The sequence below is a fragment of the Wyeomyia smithii genome, chromosome 3 (genome assembly GCF_029784165.1).
Source record: "Wyeomyia smithii strain HCP4-BCI-WySm-NY-G18 chromosome 3, ASM2978416v1, whole genome shotgun sequence".
Classification (NCBI taxonomy): Eukaryota; Metazoa; Arthropoda; class Insecta; order Diptera; family Culicidae; genus Wyeomyia; species Wyeomyia smithii.
The window spans coordinates 261,528,919-261,551,830 of record NC_073696.1 but is presented as its reverse complement, the minus strand read 5'-3'; the positions used below and the strand labels follow the sequence as shown (position 1 = coordinate 261,551,830).

At 38.5% G+C, this 22,912-nt stretch overlaps 1 protein-coding gene across 7 annotated transcripts in view; it reads left to right on the top strand.

Annotated features, from left to right (window-relative positions):
* LOC129732881 (dual specificity tyrosine-phosphorylation-regulated kinase 1B) overlaps nucleotides 1-22,912 on the top strand; it is a 103,385-nt gene that overhangs the window by 39,582 nt on the left and 40,891 nt on the right. For 2 of the 7 annotated variants that reach the window (XM_055694260.1, XM_055694259.1), the window contains exon 1: nucleotides 9,894-10,509. The exons of the other annotated variants lie outside the window; for them this stretch is intronic. In XM_055694260.1, coding sequence (XP_055550235.1) covers nucleotides 10,440-10,509 — 70 coding nt within the window. In that variant the 5' untranslated portion in view covers nucleotides 9,894-10,439. Of the gene's footprint in view, nucleotides 1-9,893; nucleotides 10,510-22,912 lie in introns of those variants that run through there. 7 annotated transcript variants of the gene reach the window in all.

Genomic DNA, 22,912 nt, shown 5'->3' with positions numbered 1-22,912 from the left:
GGGAATGTTCATTATAGCGTTTCCTTCACAAAATTTTCTGCTACATTAAAAATGATTCGAAAGCAGCTCTAAAAAGATAAGCAAACAATTATAACAGCATTAAAAAAAAACATTTTCTTCTTCTTAATTCATGATTATTAGCAGAATCCAGACATCCAAAAAATATTTTCTCCCAAAAGGGCGCTTAAACTTGTTGAAGGTGACAAAAACCGTTCGTTTTTGCACATGTGCCAAAATTGAACGGGGTCTGTATTTTATTATCTACAACTCTACAGCGTCACATTGATTTGATAAATTTCATTAGGGTTTGAATGGAATTCATTGCTTACTGGCCTTTGCAATCAAAAATTCAGCAGGCCTCCAGTTATAAAATGCATGCAACATGAAATTTTTATGTATTTTTGGAAATGTTTACTATTAGTTTATTCAGTAATTGCTTTTGAGATTATATTCGAAAAAAAAAGGAGAACTTGATCAGAAAATCTTGGTCAATATTGGCTCTATGGAATTTTAAAACGACTTTATTTGGATGCAAAAATACATAAAACCTAACAATCGAGTATTTCTTGAAAAAATAATAGGAAAGGTTTTTGCCTTTCTCCTAGAAAGGTATAGCAATGACTGGACCAAAGGTATAAAAGTGCTCCAAAGGGTCGAATCTCGTATATCAATCGACTTAGTTTGACGAGCTGAGCATTTTCTGTATGTGTGTGTGTGTAACGCTCTCCCAATCTCACTCGATTTTCTCAGAGATGGCTGGACCGATCTTCATGAAATTAATTGCAAATGAGAGGTCTAGTTGCCCATAAAACCCTATTGAATTTCATTGCAATCGGATTTTTAGTTTAGAGGTTATGTTTAAAAATGTGAAAATCACGAAACACCACTATCTCAGAAACTACTCAACCGATTTTAACAAAATTGATATCAAATGAACAAGCTACTTAGAAAACCCTTAACTTTTGAGTTTCATGAAGATTGAACGTGTGGTTTAGAAGTTATTCGAAGAAACGTGTTCTGGAGAGTGTTTAACCTCACTCATGTTTCTCAGAGATGGCTGAACCGATTTCCACAAAATCAGTGTCATTTGAAAGGTCTAATTACCCCATAAGACCCTATTGATTTATTTTGCAATTGGGCTATTACTTTGCCTGTTATGTTTAAAAATGTGAAATCCAGCTTTGAAAAGAAACATATTCCGAAGACTACTTGGACTCACTCACTTTTCTCAGAGATGGCTGAACCGATTTTCTCGAAATTAGTGTCAAATGAAAGGTCTAGCTGCCTCATAACACCCTATTGAATTTCAATGTAATCAGTCTGTTACTTTGTCTGTAATGTATCAAAATATGAAAATCACGAAACTTCATTATCTCAGAAAGTACACAACCGATTTGAACAATATTGGTATCAAATGAACGGGCTAGTTAAAGGTTAATTGATGAGCTTTATAGTGATTAAACACGTGGTTCAAAAATTGTGAAAAGAAACATGTTCCGGTGACTTTTCAAATTCACTCGTTTTCCCAAAAATGGCTGGACTAAATTCAACAATCTTAGTGTCAAATGAAAAGTTTCGCTTTCCTTTAGGTTCCCATTTTATTTGACTATAATCGTATTTTTATTCCAACCGTTATGTATTAAACTATAAAAACAACGAAAGTCTTTTATCTCAAAGATCACACGACTTATTTGAACATATCTAGTGTCATTTGAACGGGTTGTCTCTCAAACTCACAAGTAAGAAATTCCATCGCAATTTGTTATGTGGTTCAAAAGTTATGAAAAGAAACGAAATTCAAAGACTATTGAAAACTGTAACTGCTTTGATCAAAACATATGGCCTCAACAAAATTTAAATTTGGTTTTGTGCTATTCGTACGTTCCCGGTATTTCTTCAGCACAAATATTTTACTCCTAATTAATAATTTTTCTAACTTTTTGCCTTTCTCCTAGAAAGGTATGGCAATCACTTGCAAAACCGAAGATATGAAAGTGCTCCAAAGGGCCGAATGGCATATATCACTCGACTCAGTTCGACGAGCTGAGCATTTTCTGTATGTGTGTGTGTGTGTGTATGTGTGTGTGTTGTGTGTGTGTGTGTATGTGCAGATTTTTAATTTTCACTCACTTTTCCCAGAGAAGGCTGGACCGATTTTAATTAAATTATATGCAAATGAAAGATAAGACCCTATTAAATTTCATTGTTATTGGATTTTTAGAGGTATTTTAGAGGTTATGTTTAAAAATGTAAAAGTCACGAAACATCAATATCTCAGAAACCACACAACCGATTTCAATAAAATTGGTATGGTTCAATAAAATTGGAATTGAATTTTATATAGATTGAATATGTGGTTCAAAAGTTATGAAAAGAAACTTCTTCTGAAGACTGTTTAATTTCACTCATGTTTCTTAGAGATGGCTGGACCAATTTCCACAAAATCAGTGTTATATGAAAGGTCTAGTTACCCCATAAGACCCTATTGATTTTTTCGCAATCGGACTATTACTTTGCCTGTTATGTTTAGAAATGTGAAATCTAGCTATGAAAAGAATCATATTCCGAAGAATACATAAACTCACTCACTTTTCTCAGAGATGGCTGAACCGATTTTCACGAAATTAGTGTCAAATGAAAGGTCTAGCTGCCTCATGACACCCTATTGAATTTTACTGTAATCGAACTGTAACGTCGTCTGTAATGTACCGAATTGTGAAAATCACGAAACTTCATTATCTCAGAAAGTACACAACCGATTTGATCAATAGTATTATCAGATGAACGGGCTAGTTAAGGGTTAACTGATAAATTATGATTGAACACGTGGTTTCAAAGTTTGGCTGCCCTATACGTTCCCATTTCATTTGATTATAATCGAACTAAGCAACCGTTATGTATTAAATTGTTAATAAAACAACGAAAGTCTATTATCTCAAAGATTACATGACTTATTTGAACATAACTTGTGTCATACGAACGAGTCATCTCTCAAGTTTACAAATAACAAACTTCATAACAATCTGATATAAGTTTGAATGAGAAAGGCTGGGTCTGACCGCTAGGTGGATTAATTTAGGTTTTTTTTAAATGATAAGATTCCTACATTTCCTTCTTATTGCACAAAGATTCGTTGATTGAAATCGTTCAAGTAATTACACGAATATTTCCTAATCTTTTATCAACAGACGAATAAACCCTATGGTTTAATCAAAAGTTGTAGGTGTTGGTTGTGTTGAAGATTAATCATTCTACGTCTTATTCAGGTTTGTTTTGTCATACATGTTGTCCATATTTATTATAATTTTAAAATTGCTGTCTCTTCACCTGGATGAATAAATTTGGTAATACAAAAAACATATATATATATATATATATATATATATATATATATATATATATATATATATATATATATATATATATATATATATATATATATATATATATATATATATATTTTTTTTTTTTTTTAAATTTTTAAAAATTTTCTGGTCTGCTACCTAAGGGAGAATGTTGGCAGCATTCTTCACCAACAAACAGTTTCATATTGATCAAAATAATTCAATGCTCATTACATGTTCTTGTGAAACAAAGAACCGATTTTGATGATTTTTTTTTTCTCATTTTCCGAAAACGTGATTGTTTAATCAATAATGTTTATGCGTTTCGAATAAATATATTTAAAAAAAGGTGTATCTCTTTTCAATGGAGACTCATGGTGTTTATGGTGGACATCAAACATTGAGAAGACTCCATTATTATTATTATTCATTTTTTTGGTAGTATGAAATTAAAAAAAAAGGAGGATGCTATCCAAGACACGACCGCATGACGTTGGACGGTTGACGGTATTTTTATATTCCATTGAAACAAATAGTAGACGGAATTGTAATGCTAGTATTTTCTACAATTTTATCTAACAGTGCATTTCTAAATGCTGAGAAGTTGAGGCGTTATAAATAATAATATATACTTAAAGAATGGATCTTTCAATTTGGCGCTGTCACTTCAGAAACCCTTAGCTCCAGCCCAGCATATAACTTCATGTATTTTAATAAATTACGTTTATTTCAATAACTCAAATACACGCTTTTTGCGTAGTTGTTATCAAGGTTTTGGCGAGTGGCAGGAAAATATATTACTTCTTTAATTATGATTTAGAGCATTTCGAAATGTTTTGTTATATTCTCGAAAGAGACAAGTTTGTTTCTTTTTCTCTGCAAGAAACAAATACAAAACCGCGCACTGATAAACAAAAACAAAAATTAAATGTATGCTCATTAAAAAAATTTTACCGATAATTTATGGTACTTTTTTTTTCCTTGTTGGGGACATTGTACCACTGCGACCAGTGTTTAGATCTTTTGTGTTGAAAATATTTATGGTACTTAAAAGAACCTGTTTTGATCTAAATGAAATTTATAGCAAATAAGTGTTGATCATAGGGGAGCTCCGTAGCCGCAAGGTTACAGAGTCCGCTTTGGTAAGCAGGTGGTCGTGGGTTCGAATCTTAGTAAAATCAGGCCATTTGGTTGTCAAAGGACTTTAGCATGGGTTTATTCTCAGGCTCCTCACCACGTACCCTTCCTTCAATCTGAATTCTACAGTACCCCTGTTGACTCTCCTTCTAACAAAAATAAGTCCCTGTTATAATAAAACTGGTGTGAGTAACATATGGAAGTTCTCTCCAGGGAATTGTAGTCAAGCGATATTGTTAGGATGGACAAAGGGTCGGTGTAGTAGAGCAGTAAGCTTGAAACGGAGAGTAAAACTTACAAACAAGCACGGACTTGAAAGATAGCGTTTCACTTACTTCAATAGTGATACTGCAAATAATATGAAGAATGATACTGAAGATAATCTCTGGTCGCAGTGATGAGTCCACACAGAAAAAAAGTGTTGAACATCCATCGGCAGTAGTTGTTCTCAGATGAACAAAGACTGGCTGAAGAAGTTTAAATCGCTGCTGTAAAGTCGAATTAACAACCTTGTTCGTTTGCCACCACCCGCTTTCTGCTGTTCCAGAAAGAACCGTGCCGGTCAATAAACAAATGAGAATTCAATTCGATGCCGTGCGCTTTTATAAGCGACCAACATTTTGCCACCACCCGCTTTCTGCTGCTCCAGAAAGAACCGTCCGCTTTGCCGCTCAACGCACCATTGAGAAATTCAATTCGATGGCGTGCGTGTGATACCGGTAAAGTTTTGGAATAAAAATGATAGGGTGAAATGCCCTAATGGTACCTTATATATCAAGGTTTCGTCAATTATTTGGAAAGAGGGAGGAGTCTAGAAGAATAGGGAATGGTAAGGAAAGTAAAAAAGCATCGGAAACAGAAAGTGACCTCAAGTAAAACAACAACAACAAATCGTTTACAAAGTCAGATCGGTTGTATCCGTTGGTGTCGGCTGTGCTTGGGAAGCGAGGTAGTAATTGGTTGCTCGGTATGATTTAGATAATCGATGTTATTTTCCAATTTTACAATAGTGTTTCTCAAACAATAGGTTGCATTTGTTGCATAAAGTTAACCGTAAAAGAATTTCTGATCGGTTGATGCCAACACTTCGATATTCTTAAAGAAATAACTGAGTTACAAGCGCTCAAACCCTGATTTTTTTCGGGTTGAATTCCTAGATTTTCAAATTTAGGCACCTAACTTCGATATAGACGTTAGTCCAACGTCAAAAATTGAAGGGAAGTTAGTAACCTCAAGGTTAAAGAGTCAGCTGTGACGAGCGAATGTTCGAACCTTAGTAGGATCTGACCATTTTTTTAAATAGCGGGGGGGGGGGGATAGGGGAATGTTTTGTGATGAATTAATCATTTACTAATATTAAGTCAGAATGTTTATTGTGTGTTCTGCAACAAAGGGTGACATATCAACACTATTAAATATATTTTAAGTTTTATTTCATTAAAAGATTGTAATTGCTTCCGCAGTTAAGTGAATATAATTGTAGGAAAATTGTAAACCTACTTGTCAAGCAAAAAAAAGGATTTTAAAATTAAACCTTAATCTAATCTTACACCCATCTTACTGACTATAAAGTGAGCTAATCGTTGTAATTGAGGATTGCAACGATTTTTGTCGGAACTTATTGATAATTTGGTTTGACATATTTTCTAATGTTTCCACATTAGTAAGCCTGTGTAGTTCATTCGTGCTAAACCAGCGAGTTGTTGAATAAATATCTCTCAAGACAATCATAATTGCCGATACTTGTAGAGTAACTTACAGGGGGTAGACAAAATGATTGAGACAGGCAAAAGTTTGTCAATTTTCAAAAGGTCAGAACTTCTCGAAAAATGAATCAATTTTGACGAAACAGGTTTCATTTTACTGGAAAACTAACCTACTTTCCAAATATCATGTGAGGACTTGGTGCGGCCAATGGACACCGGAAATGTTCCGGATTTTAGGAGCGTGTGTCAAGATGTTCATTTTTGCAACGCTTAGAACTTTTTCTGACAGCTAGTTCCTTAAAGGCTTATATGTTGCCAATAAACTGGAATTCGTTCCGAGTTCATTGGTACCCAAAGCTTGAAAATCCGCCAAGGGACCATCGAGATGCAACCATTTTTGTGGAAGAAGGATTTTCGGAAATAATAAACACTACTCTGCACAAGCAGTATGTCATAAAAACAACTTCTGAAAAGAGGAATGGATGTGTTTAGGATTTCGGATATGTAAAAGAGCAATCTCGAATTACTGTACTTCATTTATTAGTACGGAGTAGGTTCACCATTAGCTGAATGACATTGCTAAACATTCTTAAAAGTAAACAATGATGCAATGAAACAGTATGTGTTCCCTTTCTATTGAAATATTCAAATATGAGTAGAAATTTGTGAAATCGCTTGTGTCACTCATACAAGTAAACATCCATGGTATTGCAGGTAACTCTCCCTAACTCGATTTCGAAGAAACAGGGATCAACGAGCTAGCGAGGGTATAGAGTTAGTCAGGTAAATTTAAAAAAAAAATACGAGTAAAGTGGCCCAAATACATAATATCGAGTGAAGGAGAGTTGACTGTATACTGATTGTTGGAAATCCGCTTACCACACCGAGCTTAGTCAGACATCAATTCCTCCTTCCGTAGATGGAAAGTGACGTTGCATCATGAACTTGCCGAAGAAAAAATATGATCGTGACGTCGCAACTACCACCCAGTCGGGTGCCTCGTACACTGTATATATGAAACTACACTACCACTCGTTATGTTTGCCGCTCTTACCAGTACATTTACAATATTTAGGGCCTCAGATACTGCACGAGGCTACAAACTGGCCGCAATGGAATACATATGTATGCACCCAACAGGAAAAAAACCTGCTAAAAACAACACTCATAATTAAATAATTCGTATCTCGATGGTTCCTTGACGGATTTCCAACCTTTGGGTATCAATGAACGCGGAATGAATTCTAGTTTATTGGCAACATAGAAATCTACAAGAAACTAGCTGTCAGAAAAAGTTCTAAGCGTTGCAAAAATGAACATTTTGACACACTCCTAAAATCCGGAACATTTCCGGTGTCCATTGGCCGCATCAAGTCCTCACATAATATTTTAAAAGTAGGATAGTTTTCCAGTAAAATGAAACCTGTTTCGTCAAAATTGATTCATTTTTCGTGAAGTCCTGATCGTTTGAATTTTAACAAAATTTTGCCTGTCTCAATCATTTTGTCTACCCCCTCTGTACGTGGCTCGGCGAAGAAGAGCTGTAGAGTCTTTATATAAGGGTAAAAGTATAAATATCCGTCACTTACCACGGTGACAATGGAACATTCCTTTCCGTAACAATAGTTAGAAATGCAGAGTTTAAATCGATCTCTGGCAACAACGATTGTAACGTTTCCTTCTTTCTTTCCATAACCGACGTAGCCGGCGCCGTTACTGATCCATACAAAGCGGAAGCTACTGAATTGTTGTACATTGATGATGCTAGATTAATCCCAAATTACCCATCTTACGGTGGTTTCCGTGCAACTTCACTAGCTCAGATACATCATGGAAAAGCAACTACAAAATGTGCGATCGTTCAAGCTCAAGCTCAAGTGCCAAAAAATGTTGAAATAATATTGTTTTTCAAAAGATGCTGTTTGCTTCCTACTTACACTGCGTTCCTTTGCATGTATGAAACATTTTGTGATAAAAACACCTCAGATGCGGAAGTTTTGTTGAAAAAATGCGTTTCATTCAAATGACTGGTTTCAAAACTTCCCCCAGAACACGCGGTAAACAAAAAAACTCCTAAAAAGCGGACCTTTGATCCCGAAAATACCAAAATGCGCTTTTAACGTTTTTTTTCCATAGTACGCCATCACTGGTTTGCCGAGAACAGTGACATGACGATAATTTGAGGTCGGTAGGAGAGCGATAAGAACGCGTGTTGACCAAAGTGAGTCAATTTCGCGTGTTTGGAGGAATTTCTCATGGTATATGTATATGGGGGCACCTAAATGGGGTGTAGAATTTGCCGATTAGATCGCAATGCAAGACGCAACAGCTGTTTTAGCTTTTTTTATGATTGTCTGTTTGTCGACGCGATTACCAGGGTAGTGTACATATATATGTAGCTTCATAAAGACAGCAGAATGTCTTTGTTTTTCCCTTCGCTCTTTCGCCCTCGCGTGGTGGTGTGACGAAAGACGTGAACCGTCTGTTTTTTTTTTGTGTTCTCTCGCATCAACTCCGTATTTTAAAGCAGCGCAATTTTTCGCGCACCAACGCTACTGCCGTTGTTGGCTGGTTACTGTTTACGTATGCCGCACAGCCTTCGCGTTGTACAACGATTTCCTAAGGCTACTGACATACTGAGGCGTCAAACGAAGCGAAGCAAAAAGCGTCGTAAAGGCGTCTGAGCTACTTCTTCGAACGTCTATATGAAACGCTCAAACCGGTCATACTGGAGCGGCAAAGACGCGTCGGTAGAGGCGGCGAAACAGAACGAGTAGTGTTTTGACGCGCGTATACGTACGCGGTACTACCATATTCAGACTAAATCTTTCATCGCCAGGTGCCTCATATTTGCTTTGTTTTGGTTTGGTAATTGAAAAAAAGCAAATAAAATACATTTTCGTTTAGAAAATGTCAAAATGTTTAGAAATTGTTAGTGTAGTAATACCATGTTCAGACTAAACCTGATATCGCCAGGTGCTTTATATTTGCTTTATTTTGGTATTAAATCTTTAAAAATAGAGGAGGATAGAAAATACTATCGGGAAAAGTTTTCAGGCCGTCGGAAAAACAACACTGGTATTTTTGATTGATGTTGAGTATTGATTCGAATGGTCAGGAATCTAGCATGCTGAACTTCTTTGGTCGCGAAAATGCAAGCCGCTGAGTAACTAGCTGTGCTCACATGGGTTTTTTAAATTCTAATAGATATTGTAAACTAGTTGAATGTTGCTCGGGGTCAACGGGTTTAAAATTCAGAATATTTTCTAATATTTTTTACTACGTCTGTAGCGCAACTCACTTCAGTAATATTATTTTATTTCATAAAAAAATCTCTATGTTTACTAAAAACGTAATTTACCGTGCTTGAAGAAGCAAAAAAATCTCCATTGGACGAATTCATATTTCCTTCAAACAAAACCGCTACTGAAATCTAGGAATATGACAATACAACGCATTTGCGACGCTCGCTCCAGTATGTCATAGGAAGCTTCACCCAACGCTTCTGTTTATTCCGCTTCTCGAACGCTCAACGCTTCGCTTCCTTTGACGCCTCAGTATGTCATTAGCCTAAGTGCTGATACACAAAGACACGTACCGAGTTTTTTAGCTTTGTTTCGCCTTTCGCCGATCGAAGCTCCGCTGTTACCAAGTGTGACACTCGCGTCGCGTATTGACTCAAGAAGTGCGATGAGATGCGGGCCATACAGTGTTGCTTTGAAGTTCTGACAGAACGGATGGGAAATTCTGCTCCCCGGCGTCCATCCGGTGCGGTTCATCGCAGGAAACCTTCTAGTGGCAGCGATTGAAATCCGAAACCCGGTGGTGCATCCGTTTCCGTCGAGCGTTTAGGCAGCGGGAGAAGTTTTGGTGATTTCATAGCGCGATAACACCTTGATTGGGTTTCGTAGCTGAAGTGGATCTTTAAAATTGCATAATCTTAGCGATAGTGTGCGTTGGTGGCGACCGCCGATCGTTGGGTTGTTTTTGTATCGAAGAACTAGGAAATATCGCCAGTGGGGAATAAAAATAAATATTCGCATTGCGGGCGATACATAGGTTTGAGCGAAGAAGCATCGGCAAGTCGATAATAATAGACTGCGCGAGTGAAGTTTTTGCGTGCGCGACACCGCGAGCGGGCGAAGCTTGGTTCTTCTAGAGAAGAGCTTTTCGGGCGGCGAAAGTCTGTGTACGTCGTCGTCTGGTGGAAAAGGTTCGAGGGAAAAGCTTGTGCTCAGTGTAGGGAGCCACAATGACCAGCGGCCTGTGCTACATTTCGTCGTCGACGCTGACCCAGTCCTGGGCCCGCAAGGATGACTACGGTAAGTGTTGGTGTTGGCACTGCCGGGTGGTATTTCGCTGCTGGTGTGTTTGCTATTAAACGGATCAACGCACTGATCGGAATGCGTTGCTGACCTTTCTTAATCGGTGGAATGTACGTGTATATGCCATCAACAACAGTCAACACTTCTCGTTTGGTTTTCGTTCGACAATTTGGCCGCAGGAAGCGAACAGCTCATCCCATGATAAGGGAGTGCGATTAGCAGTAGTTCATTTATACGGTTCATATCAGTTTAATTTAATAATTATGGCGCATTTTGGCGATATACTATAATTAAGTACGCTTAAGAATTTTGTTTTATCATATTAAAGTTATCATCTTCGCTATGTTAACCAATTCTACATGCAATTAGTTATTATAGCAATAATGCTACTTTTTAACAAGTTTGTTAATGTTTTTGTCAACAGAAACCGCTAGATGATTATTAACAGTATTGCTGTCAAATCCTAGATAATCATTGAATTATGTTTTTCGTGCAATTTTTGGGCGAAATCAGATCAAACAACTTTTTTAACAAAACTGTCTTTTAAGTTGTCCACAACTGTCTGGACTGAATGCGGTCAGACTTTTTACCCTGCGCAATAAAAATAATGCTATTTTCAATAAAGATCTTCTCTTCGGTCAGCTGGCGTCGTATCCTGGCTTTTATATGGTCCATTAGCAGACTACGGTGACGCATTTATTGATATACAGCTTTTTTTCGCAGTTATAACAAGCGACTTCCTATTGCGTTTTAAGTACTATTATAGTTACTGGCCGCTGTCCTTATGTATGTGTGTATATATAAATACTCATGATACAGCTGTGGGTGTCGTTCGGGCAATGATGCTGGGATGACGCACCGGCAGAATATTTCCAACTCGAACTGACGAAGAAGGAAATTTCTCGCCGGTCTCAATCCATTGTGTGGCTTTTAGAACGGTTCAGTTTGGTTGATTCTTGATGGTAGATTTTCCTTCTTTATACGTGACGCAGTGCGTCGCAGAAATTGCTAACCGGTTGTTCAGCCAGTTTGAGCTGGCAATCTGAGTCTTCCCTGAACCATTCTAACGGTTTACTGCACATCATCCCCCACCCGCGTTCACACGCACACATCCGTATCTGTCAGACACGGTAATTCAATCTGGCATTTCCTGCTCGGTTTGGTCATTTATACGAGATTGGACTCCGCATCGGCCGTCGTATCAGTGGTAAATTTACGTCGATTGTCATTTGAGATGGATCAACCGCCGGCAATAACCCTGATATCTTTCAATTTGAAAAGGATTCATTTATCCTTCTTGCTGGTCACTCCAGCTGCAGCATGATAGAGAAACCACTGTATTGTTACAAGGTGCCCTGTGTGTGAGGTTATTTTTGGTTAATAATTCTTTGAAAGAGCTGGACGGATTTTGGTCACCGGGCACTGCGAAAAGGATTAGGACTGAACTTTATGCGAAATCCTTTGATTACCGAATATGTTGGTTTTCGTTTCGTTTGCTTTCGAAATTTCGCACCAGGTAGCATCTATGAGCAGATTTTTAAATTTATTATCTTCAACAGCATTAATGTGGTAAACTTGGTAGACCTTCCGGGTTTCCCGAAAAGTGCATAGTTTTGGCAATATTACAAATATATGGACACAGTTTTCGTAGAAGAGGATATTGCTAATAATGTTTTAAAAAAAGGTGAACATTGGAAGAAAAGTTGAAATAGGAATTATAGAATCATATAAAAATTTTGAATTCATTTATACTTCTGTTAATAAAAGGGAAAAATATCTAAAGAAAAACTGATTTATGTCCCATAAATTCATTCATTATTTAGGAAAAAATTAATGAACATTTGAGAATCGTTTATAATGAGCACCCTCCCAGCTGGTCTCGAGGTACGATGCTGGCCTAACAAGCCAGTTGTCGTAGGTTCGAGTCTCGGCTCGGGAGAGACTGTTAGTGTTAGTAGGATCGTAGCGCTGGCCCCGCAATTGTCCTGTACTGTTAACAGTTGGCTGCGAAGTCTGTGTATAATAAACAGAAGGTCGAGTTCCGAATCGGAATGTAGCACCAATGCTTTGCTTTTGGCTTTGGCTTTGCTATCTGGAGAAGCTAGTTCAAAATGCCGGTTCAGGAGCGGTAGAACTAGGGCCTTCACGTCGAGTTTTCAAATCCATCTTGTGACTCTATCCAATGAAATCTTCGATCTGGCGACATTGAGCCAGATTCATTGGGCTGCTTATTTTGGGTACAAACGGGTTCAGGAATGTTTGTGTTTCTTCCCGTAATGGGATGAAGCTTTATCTGGCCAAAACACATGAATTTCGGCACGTTGTTTTAAAAGACAATGGAATTAAAATATTTCTCAAACGTTCGTTTTTGGTACACATCTTGATTGATAGCCACACCACTGGGCTTGAAATTTGATCAAGACAAGAAAGAAGGAAGTCCTTTTTTGTCCATAACTTCGGTCGGTATTTCGCTATCTTTCTTGCGAATTATTGTTGAGGTATGCTGGATATTTTACACAGTCGATTTTCGCTTGTAAAATGGTGAACCGCCAACCTTTTGTCGAAATTTTGGTGAGGTTCAGTTAGAACTGTACAATGAGCTTGCACAATGTTTCTTGTTTCGATGTCACTTTGAACAGAATTGAGAATGTATGAGGAAAACAAAAATACTGACTTAAAGCAGAGAGAGAAAGAGAAAAAAGAGAGAAAGAGATAGAGAGATAAAGAAAGAGGGAGAGAGAAAGAGAAATAAAGAGAAAAAGAGAGAGAGAGAAAAAGAGAAAAGGAGAGAGAGAGATAGAGATAGAGGGATAGAGATAGAGAGAGATTGAGATATATAGATCTGAAGAGACATAGAAAGAGGGAGAGATATTGAAAGAGAGAGAGATTGCAGCAGAGAGAGAAAGAGAAAAAAGAGAGAAAGAGATAGAGAGATAAAGAAAGAGGGAGAGAGAAAGAGAAAGAGAGAGAGAGAGAGAGAGATGGAGCTCATTCTTGGATAAATAAGCTTGACCTTGATTATTGAATTCGTTTATGAATTCAAAATTTGTAGAGCATTTAGCTTAAAAAATCTCAAAGCAATGGATTTGAGTTAAGTGCTGCAAAATTCATGTGTAGAACCTCAGTATTCCAGTATTATTGAAGAGGGGACAATTTTAAATAGCACCATTTTCATGAAGCGACAGGTCTCCATAATTGGTCGAAAAAACCAGAAGATACCTAAACGTAATATTATATATTAAAGCACACATTTTTTTACTCAAATAATATTATAGCACACATTTATTTAATCTTATTCCGGCTTTATTATATGCGCTCAGTAAAAAACGAATGTCATATCAAACCAACTACAATTATTAACTACCAGCATGAGCACTTCATGTTCTTTTTAAATCATATCAGAGTATAACTTCAACCTCTCACAGGCATAGAACTATATACAACCCAGTTGCGTAGCCACGAATTAGCCCTGGGGGTAATGTTGATAAAAAATGTGAATTTTGAGAATGTTGAAGAGAGAGTAACCTAAATTAATGATTATCGTGTAGCAAAATGGAATTAGAAAACACTCGCTCTCAATACTGGTTGCGTTGTGGTAGGGATATGTGGGCAGGAGAGTATTGAAAAGAGAGAATAAGAAAGATAAAAGTAAAAGATAAAGTGTTTACCTGCTATCATTAGCGATACCGTTTACCGTGCAACGCACATGCTGTTAATATAAATCGTTGCGTATTTCAGTCAATTGTCAGTTCGAGAACAACATTCGAAACGTTGTTTATTGCAAATCGACTTTCTGAGTTTCTTTTAACGGTAGGTTCAAAAACTTCATCTTCTTGCAAAAACTCTCTATGTAAATTTTCAGCTCTTACGTGCAACAGCATCATACTTAGAACCAGATATAGGCACGAAATTTTAATCCCATAGACAGAGAGACATTTAAAGCAACCTTCTGTTGCATACTGTGTGAGAGAGTATCATTTCTTGATATTACTTCGCCGGAATAAAGTGCTGTTATGTTGTTTTCCGTGGGAAAAACAACTACCGCATGGCAGTAAAATCAGTGGGCAATAGAAAATGAGTAGCGATAAAATTCCCTTTCTTGGTAACTGTAGGTCGCTGATGAGAAAAATTGGATGAAATTTTCGGCAGGCTTATTATTTTTTTATGCCAAATGTCTTATAAAACAATCGATCGTCGAGATCTGGTGTTTTTTTTAATAGATAAATTGATTAATAAAACTTGGAACACGGAGTCTCATTTTTTTTTCTTTTTCGAAGTCCAGCGCTCGAAAATAAAATATTACTTCTCTACTTTTCGATACCGATCAATCATGCGACCAACACTATAGTTATACACAAGACTTTCACCTTCTACACCAATTTATCACTGCGACAACATATATTTTCCTTCGTGTGCAATTTTTACCTATTCATCAAAGTGTGACTGGGTTAAACTACCCGTCGTGCCGACAACGTGTTACTGGACTGCTGCTTTTGATTTGCACGCAAATTTGGGACCTGTCGTCGTCATCGTCATCGGAAGCAGTAAAACAAACTCGAGTCTAGGCCTCACAAATTCATTGTTCAAACTTCTTCCGAAAGGTTGCTGCTTCTCCACTCAACACCCTCGGCGATGACGCGTGGCTTTTGCTCGGGGGGACAGCTCTTTCGGTGTTGTCGTTTTCCGACATCCGACCAGCTGCCCGCCGTCAATGCCAATCAAAGTGAATGACCTATAATTTCTGCGGATGAACCAAGGACATTCTCCTTCGACCAGTAGCAGTGGATCTTTTCTCGTCTCGTTTGAATGGTTTTTTGTCCAACCGTTTGCTGGTGTATGAATTTTTGCTTCGGATATCCCGACGTGCCCCAGACTGTTCTCCTGAAAATAAGAAAAAATAGAACACGATAGAATGAACTTTGCATTGTTGAGTTTTTGGAACGTTTTTGTTATCTTAAAAAAGACTTTAGCTACGTTTGCACATTTGTTGGCGAATTTGTGTGAAATTTGTTCAAAAACTCGAACCGAAACCCGATGATTGACGTTATCGAAATATAAATATTACCCTTTTTACTACATCAAATACACATCGTCAAAAAGTGAACAAAAAAGCGGCAAAGTAGATGGTTTTCCAACACTGTCCAATATGTCTCGTAGAACGCACATTTTACTCAGACTGAATTATGTTGAAAAGTTTAAAGTTTAAAGCGGTCGTAATTCATAGTTGGTGCAACAAAGGAAATCCAGGGGGTGTAAAAATACATTTAAAATAAACATTTGTTGAGAAAACTTAAGCTTCGCGAAGTGAGTAAATATGTTTGTAATTAGTTAGAAAACATTTTTAATAAAAAAATCCCCGCAACCCGAAGGTCGCCACCGCAGCGTCAACTTTGTTGATTTTTAATTAAATTATTATGCTGGCTGTTGTGTAGCGTGCATTACTTCCAATGCTATCTCAGTGCCGCTGTGTATGTATGTACAGTAAATTTTAATTGCTTTCGACGCGTTATCCAACATGTAATAGGTTAGGTTTCTTTCATCCCAGCCTCTTGACGGCGGCGTGCAGAGCGGTTTCGCTTGCGGCCGTAGAAAGTAATCCAATTGGCAGGTACTCTCCAACAAAACCCGCTTCCAGCAGCTCTCGTGGTCGGTTGGCTGGATTATCGGTGGCCTTTTTGTTCGTCATTAGATTTTCACTCCCCCGCCTAATTAAATCTAATTTCACGCCTCAAACTTACGGATGCATCAAATTTCTCCTTCGTTTCGGGTCGTTGTACGCTGATTGCGCAAATCCATTGATCATTTTATCCTTCGTTTTCCGCTCTTTTTGTCGCCTGTCCATTGTGAACAGTTTAACGACGGCGGAGATAATTTTACCGGCAATTTTAAGCCTCAAGGGATAATAGGATTTTCGGTAAATTTTTGTGCATTACTCTGCTGCCTATTATTCTTTGTAGATTGCTTTGTTTTATAAATGTTTTATGATTATTTGCTAACTATTGTCCAGGTAATGGTATTCGTTCAAAAACGGATCTGTTACAGTCTGTTTGTTGCTGTACCTAAATTTCTAACTGTTTTTTTCACTTCTCTCTTTCCAGGTAAGTGCGAATTCTCGTCAGAGTAAGGTAAACTAGCAAACTGTCTTTTATTGTGTACATATGTTAATGACTTCCTAGCCAATGGAACTTCCAATTAGCAGATCGGTTATAATTTTTGAATCGGAGCACCGCAATCGCCTTCTTGCGCTCACTAGGTATTCTCGAAAGGAAGGTGGATATAAATAGACAATGATACACGTTGGAAGAATGAACTTTTATTTATATCATAAATTATTTTTTCCATTGATGACGAAGAGGAAAAAAAATCCAACATAAGCATACACCCACCGCAACCCAGGAGCAACAACCGCAATGTGCGCGTTTAACTGCCCCCGGTCGTTAGTCAATCCACGGAATATCCGACCGTCTGTAGCAATGCTTGCATCACGTCTGTACTCGAGAGGCGAGTTGTGAAACCATTTATGAGAAAGTTGAGAATTTAAAACTTAATTTTCTCAATTTATATAGGACATACCTTAGCACCTTTTACATGTTCGATATTTTTAACACTTTTGCTTCATTTGACATTTTTGAGATTCTTGATATTATTGATACCTTTGACATATTCGAGATTTTTGACTTTTTTTACTTTCTGGGTATTTATGATATTTTTTAAAAATATTTTTAACGTTTGTGTAATAAACGTTGGGAAATTGAAAAAAATCTACGGAAAATTAAAAAAAAGTTTTATCCTGATTTATTTCATCCTCAAGGTTTGTTTTGTTGTTACGCATCTGTAAACGAATCAATTTGTACTGAAAAAGCATGTGATATGTCTTATGATGCGATTTTGTTTTTGTTATTTTATCATTAAACTTCGATATTACAGGATTTTACATACAATGTTATTATCAACTTTGTATAGGTGAAGGTGAAAACATTTCACGTCTTTGTAAACAAGTACATTAAATATTAGGGTGGGGAAAAATGATCGATTTTCCAGAACCAAGTTTTTTTGGTTCCTTTTGAGGCCCCAAACAACCCTAAACTTACCGGAAGTCGATTGGTTTTGTCTCCGCTTGGCGCATTGCATTTCAAATTTGTATGGAAATTTATATGGGAAAACCTACTTTTTTGCATTTACCTTTCTAGAGAGCTCAATAATACTCTAATAATGCACTACATTATGTTAAAGTATAGTATTTTAGATGCCTAACAACTTTGCCGAAGACACTGAAGAGCTTGGATGTTCATAAGAAGAGCTAAAGTTGTTCAAAGTTAAGTATGTCGATTTAAATGCAGAAAATCTTGTTTTATGCCAACACTACCAATGTACCGGTGTCAGCAGGATTCCCATCAGAAGTAACCTGCCGTAACGAGTTTAAACACTCAGCTGGATCAAGTGAACAAATTTAGGTCAACATTCTAAACGTAGGTAGAATCTACAACGTGTTTCTGAGGCCACTTCTGATGGAAATCTGACTGACGCCGGTACACTGGCAGTGTTGGCAGAAAAAATAATTTGCAACATAAATTTCGACATACTCAACTTTGAACAGCTGTAGTAATTTTTTGGGACACCCTAGCTCTTTAGTGTCTTCCGCAAAGTTGTTAGGCATCAAAAACCCTACCATTTGAAGTCATGAAACCTTTGGTTTGAGCCATTTTGTGCTCTTTAGAATGGAAAATTCAAAAAAGTTGGTTTTTCCATACAAATCTCCATATAAATTTGAAATGCAATGCGCCAAGCGGAGACAAACCCAATCGACTTCCGATAAATTTAGGATTGTTAGGAGCCCCAGAAAGAACAAAAAAAACTTGGTTCTGGCCTTCTGCTATCTAGTTTCGTTTTTTCCACACAACGATTCCCCACCCTAATACATATGAAACAAAACAATGCTCCAAACTCGTCAACAAAATATCTAACTAATAAACTAATCAGTGCTGAACCAATTTCTTCATCGATTTGCAATCTTAAAACTGTTAATCCTGAGTACATACAGCTATACGCATTAGGGTGGAGAAAAATTTAGGTCAATATTCTAGGCGTAGGTAAAGTCTACAACGTGTTTCAGAGGTTACTTCAGATGAAATTTGACTGACGCCGGTACACTGGCAGTGTTGGCAGAAGAAATGATTTGCAACATAAATTTCGACATAATCAACTTTGAACAGCTCTAGTATTTTTTTGGGACACCCTAGCTCTTTAGTGTTTTCGGCCAAGTTGTTAGGCATCAAAAAACCTACCATTTGAAGTCATGAAACCTATGGTTTGGGCCATTTTGAGCTTATTAGAATAGAAAATGCAAAAAAGTTTGTTTTTCCATACAAATCTCCATATAAATTTGAAGTGCAATGCGCCAAGCGAAGACAAAACCAATCGACTTCCGATGAATTTAGGATTGTTTGGGGCCCCGAATAGAACAAAAAAAAACCTGGTTCTGGGTTTTTGCTATCAAGTTCCGTTTTTTCCATATAACGATTCCCCACCCTATTAAACATACATTTTGAATTATTGTTTACCATAAAACATACCGTATCATTGTCATCCATATCTTTTCCACAACCTTTTGACATACAGTTGTCGTCACTAATAAAAACTCGGTTACGTAACACAAACGCAGATTTTTTTTTACGGATAGCGCAAGCCTTTTGAGATTTGAGTACCTACCGTTAGTTAGGCTTGTTTCAGCTGCAGATAGGGGGAATCTTAGTCACAAGGTTACAGAGTCCGCTTTGACAAGCGGGTGGTCGTAAATTCAATCTTAGTAAAATCAGACTTTAACATGGGTTTATTCTTAGGCTCCCCACCACTCCCACCTAGAGCTGAATTATACAATATCCTTGTTTACTTTCCAGTTAACAAAAATAAGTCCCTTTCATGATAAAACTGGTCTGAGTAATGTATAACAGTTCTCTCCAGGGAAATGTAATTATGACGCGATATTGGCTGGAGGAACGAGGTTTTGACAAGACTCCTTCTTCTTGACGAAATATAAATCTTTTCTTTCTTGTAAGAAAACTGACCAGAGTATTATGGACCTGTTCAGAGAATTGTGATTATGACCTGGTATTAGCAGGTGGAACGAGGCACTAGCGAGGACAGACTTGAAATAACCGGGACGTCAGCCATGTCGAAGAGACGCTAGAAACTTGTTCGATAAAGTTCATGATAAAACCAGTTACAGTGTTCCAGTTCTCGATATCCTGAAGATTAAATTGGGTTCACTAAAGAACAATCGAGCCGCAGGTAAGGGCAGACTACCGGCACTAGCAACTTCACTCCACTGCGTAATTTTCAGGACTTGGAAGAAAGAAAGAGCTCCGTCTATATAAATGGCAATCGACTACAATGCAGCAACTACCGTGGCACAATCTTGATCAACGCGGCCTCCAAAGTCCTCTCCCAGATTTTGCTCCGCCGTCTTTCTCCGCTAGCAAAAGGATTCGTAGGGCACTCTTGACTCTCTGGCAGATCCTTCAGAAATGCCGGAAGTACAACGTGCCCACACATCACGTCTTCGTGGACTTCAAGGCAGCGTATGATACAATCGATCAAGACAAGCTATGGCAAATTATTCACGACTAAGATTTTCCGGATAAACTGACACGACTCATTAAAGCTACTTTGGGTCGAGTTATGTGGTACGTGTGCGTATCGAGGGCATTTTCGAATCCCTCCGAAGCGTGTAGAGGGTTGAGAAAAGGAGATAAACTATCCTGCACGTTGTTCAACACTACTCTTGAGCGTGTAATCCGACGAGCGGGCATTGAAACGACAGGCACGATTTTTAACAAAGGTATTCAACTTCGCACACAACCTTGACATTATAACGAGAAACTTTGCGACATTACATTCGCTCTCCACGGACCTTGGACGGTGATGATTTCGAAGTGGAAGATGAGTTTGTATACACGGGATCTCTGGTAACCGCCTACAATAGTGCAAGTAAGGAGATCCAACGACGTATTCAAGCTGGAAATCTGGCCTACTTCGGCCAGACGGTTCGATCCAGAAGCATACGGCGCCGCATGTAAGTGACGATGTACAAAATCTGAATTAGACTAGTAGTTCTCTATGGACTTGGCTGCAGCAAAGGACCCGTCATAACGTGAGTCGATACAAACAGAACAAAGACAGCAGAGCCATCTTTTCCGGGACAAAAAGCGTTGCCTTGAAGAGTTGGAGTTTGAGGAAATGGAGCAGCTGTATCGTTCTCAAGGAGCACGTAGATTCTAGAAGAAACTAAACTCACTTCGCGCTGGATTTTGCCGCGAACTGAAATTGACGGCAGCACTACTATGAAAACCTTAATGGCTCAAAGGCAGAGGACCACGACGGTAGAAGGAACGACTTCGTCAACACAGCGGATGAGGGAGATATAAGCAAAGTGAAGGATGCTATCAAGCAGCTCAAGAACATCAAATCAGCTGAAAAGGATGGCATCGCAGCGGAGCTCATCAAGCTGGGCCCGGATAGATTCGCTTCTTGTCTGCATCTGCTGTAGTCAGGAGCCGGGATACAGAACAGCTACCGGAGGAGTGGAAGGAGGGAGTAATATGCCAAATATACAAAAAGGGTGACAAGTTGGAATGTGATTTTCACGACGATCAGTGACGATTTTCAACGTTGCCTACAAAGTGCTCTCCCAAGCCATCTTCCGCCATCTCTCACAGCTAGCACGAAGGTTTGTGGAAAGCTGTCAAGCCGGTTTTGTGGATGGGTGTTCGACAACGGACCAAATCATTACGCTGCGGCAGATTCTCTAAAAGTGTCCTGAATACCAAGTCCCCACGCACCACGAAAAGTTATGGATGAAAATGGCTCCCCCGCGAAACTAACAAGACTGGTTGAGACCACGATGGATGGTGTACAGTGCTGTGTGAAAATTTCGTGTGTGATATCAAGCTCGTTTGAAATACGCAAGGGACTTCGACAAGGCAACGGTTTTTCCTGCCTCTTGTTCAACATTTCACCTACAGGTGTTATGTTATGCGGCCTTAAATATGCATAGCACTAGCGCTAGGCGTTTTCGAACGACGTATGCTTAGGATTATCTGAATCTGATCATCCGAACTCTACGGCGAGGCCAGTATCCAGAAAATCGCTGAAGCTGGAAGGAAACAATGGGCGAGACATTTTGTAAGAATGCCGGACAACAATCCCGCAAAAACGGTGTTCGTCTCGAATCCGATCGGCACAAGACGTAGAGACGCGCAACAAGCTATGCGGTTGGATCAGATGGAGTAAAATCTCGGAAATGCAGGACGCTTAAGAAACTGGAGACAAGCTACCATGAACCGAGTGCGCCTAACCATATGACGCCAGGAAATAAGTAAGTTCTGTATGGACTTGAAACCATGACGGAGGAAATACGCGTAGTGGCCGTATTTGAACGGGACGTGTTGCGGGCAATATTTGGTAGAATACAATCCGAAAGCGGAGAGTGGGTCAGGCGTATGAATCATGATCTGTAGGTACTACTTGAAAAGATTCCCGTTGTGTACCTGACAAAGGTCGGGAAACTGCGATGGGCTGGACATGTCGCAAGAATGCCGAACGATAGTGCGATAAAATGTTTTTTCAAGGACCTCACCGACACCAGAAACAGAGAGGCCCAACGTGCTAGGTGGCTTCATCAGGTTGATCTGCGAGTGTTGGAGAGTCTAGGAAATTGGTGACGAGTAGCCCAGGACTGAGGCGAGTGGAGAAAAATTCTTGATACGCCATGAGCCAGCGTCCTCTACATCAGTGGTAAAAAATGACAACATCCCCCTGCCTAAAGCTTTTTCAAGAAGTTCGTGACAACATCCTTTTGCTGTTAGAGTGTTATAAAACTGATGTCTTGGAGGACAACATGCTGGTAGGGGAGAATTGTAAAAATCGCACCAGTTAAGCATTTACGCAATTTACGGCGCTTGTAATCATTTTCAAGTGACATTGAATGTGCAGGACGATTATAGGATCTATATGTTGTATGTTCATGACGAAATTCGTTCTAAAATACTTGATTTTTATATAAACATTACGATTATTACCAAACAAGTTCGTGACCAAGACGCACCACAACAAAGCCCAATATGATCCAATGCAGAAAGCTAATATCCGTATTATCCACGTATCCCCCGCGTAAAAAGTAGGGTTTGCAATATTCCCGAGAATAGATTTCCCGGGAAACGGGAATGAAAAATCTCATTTCCCGGGAATTCCCGGGAACCGGGAAAGGAAAAATCCTTAGCAAAAATGAGATTTCAAATATAGTTTATTAATAAAAAGTTGCGATGGGCTGGACATGTCGCAAGAATGCCGGACGATAGTGCGATAAAATGTTTTTTTAAGGACCTCACCGGCACCAGAAACA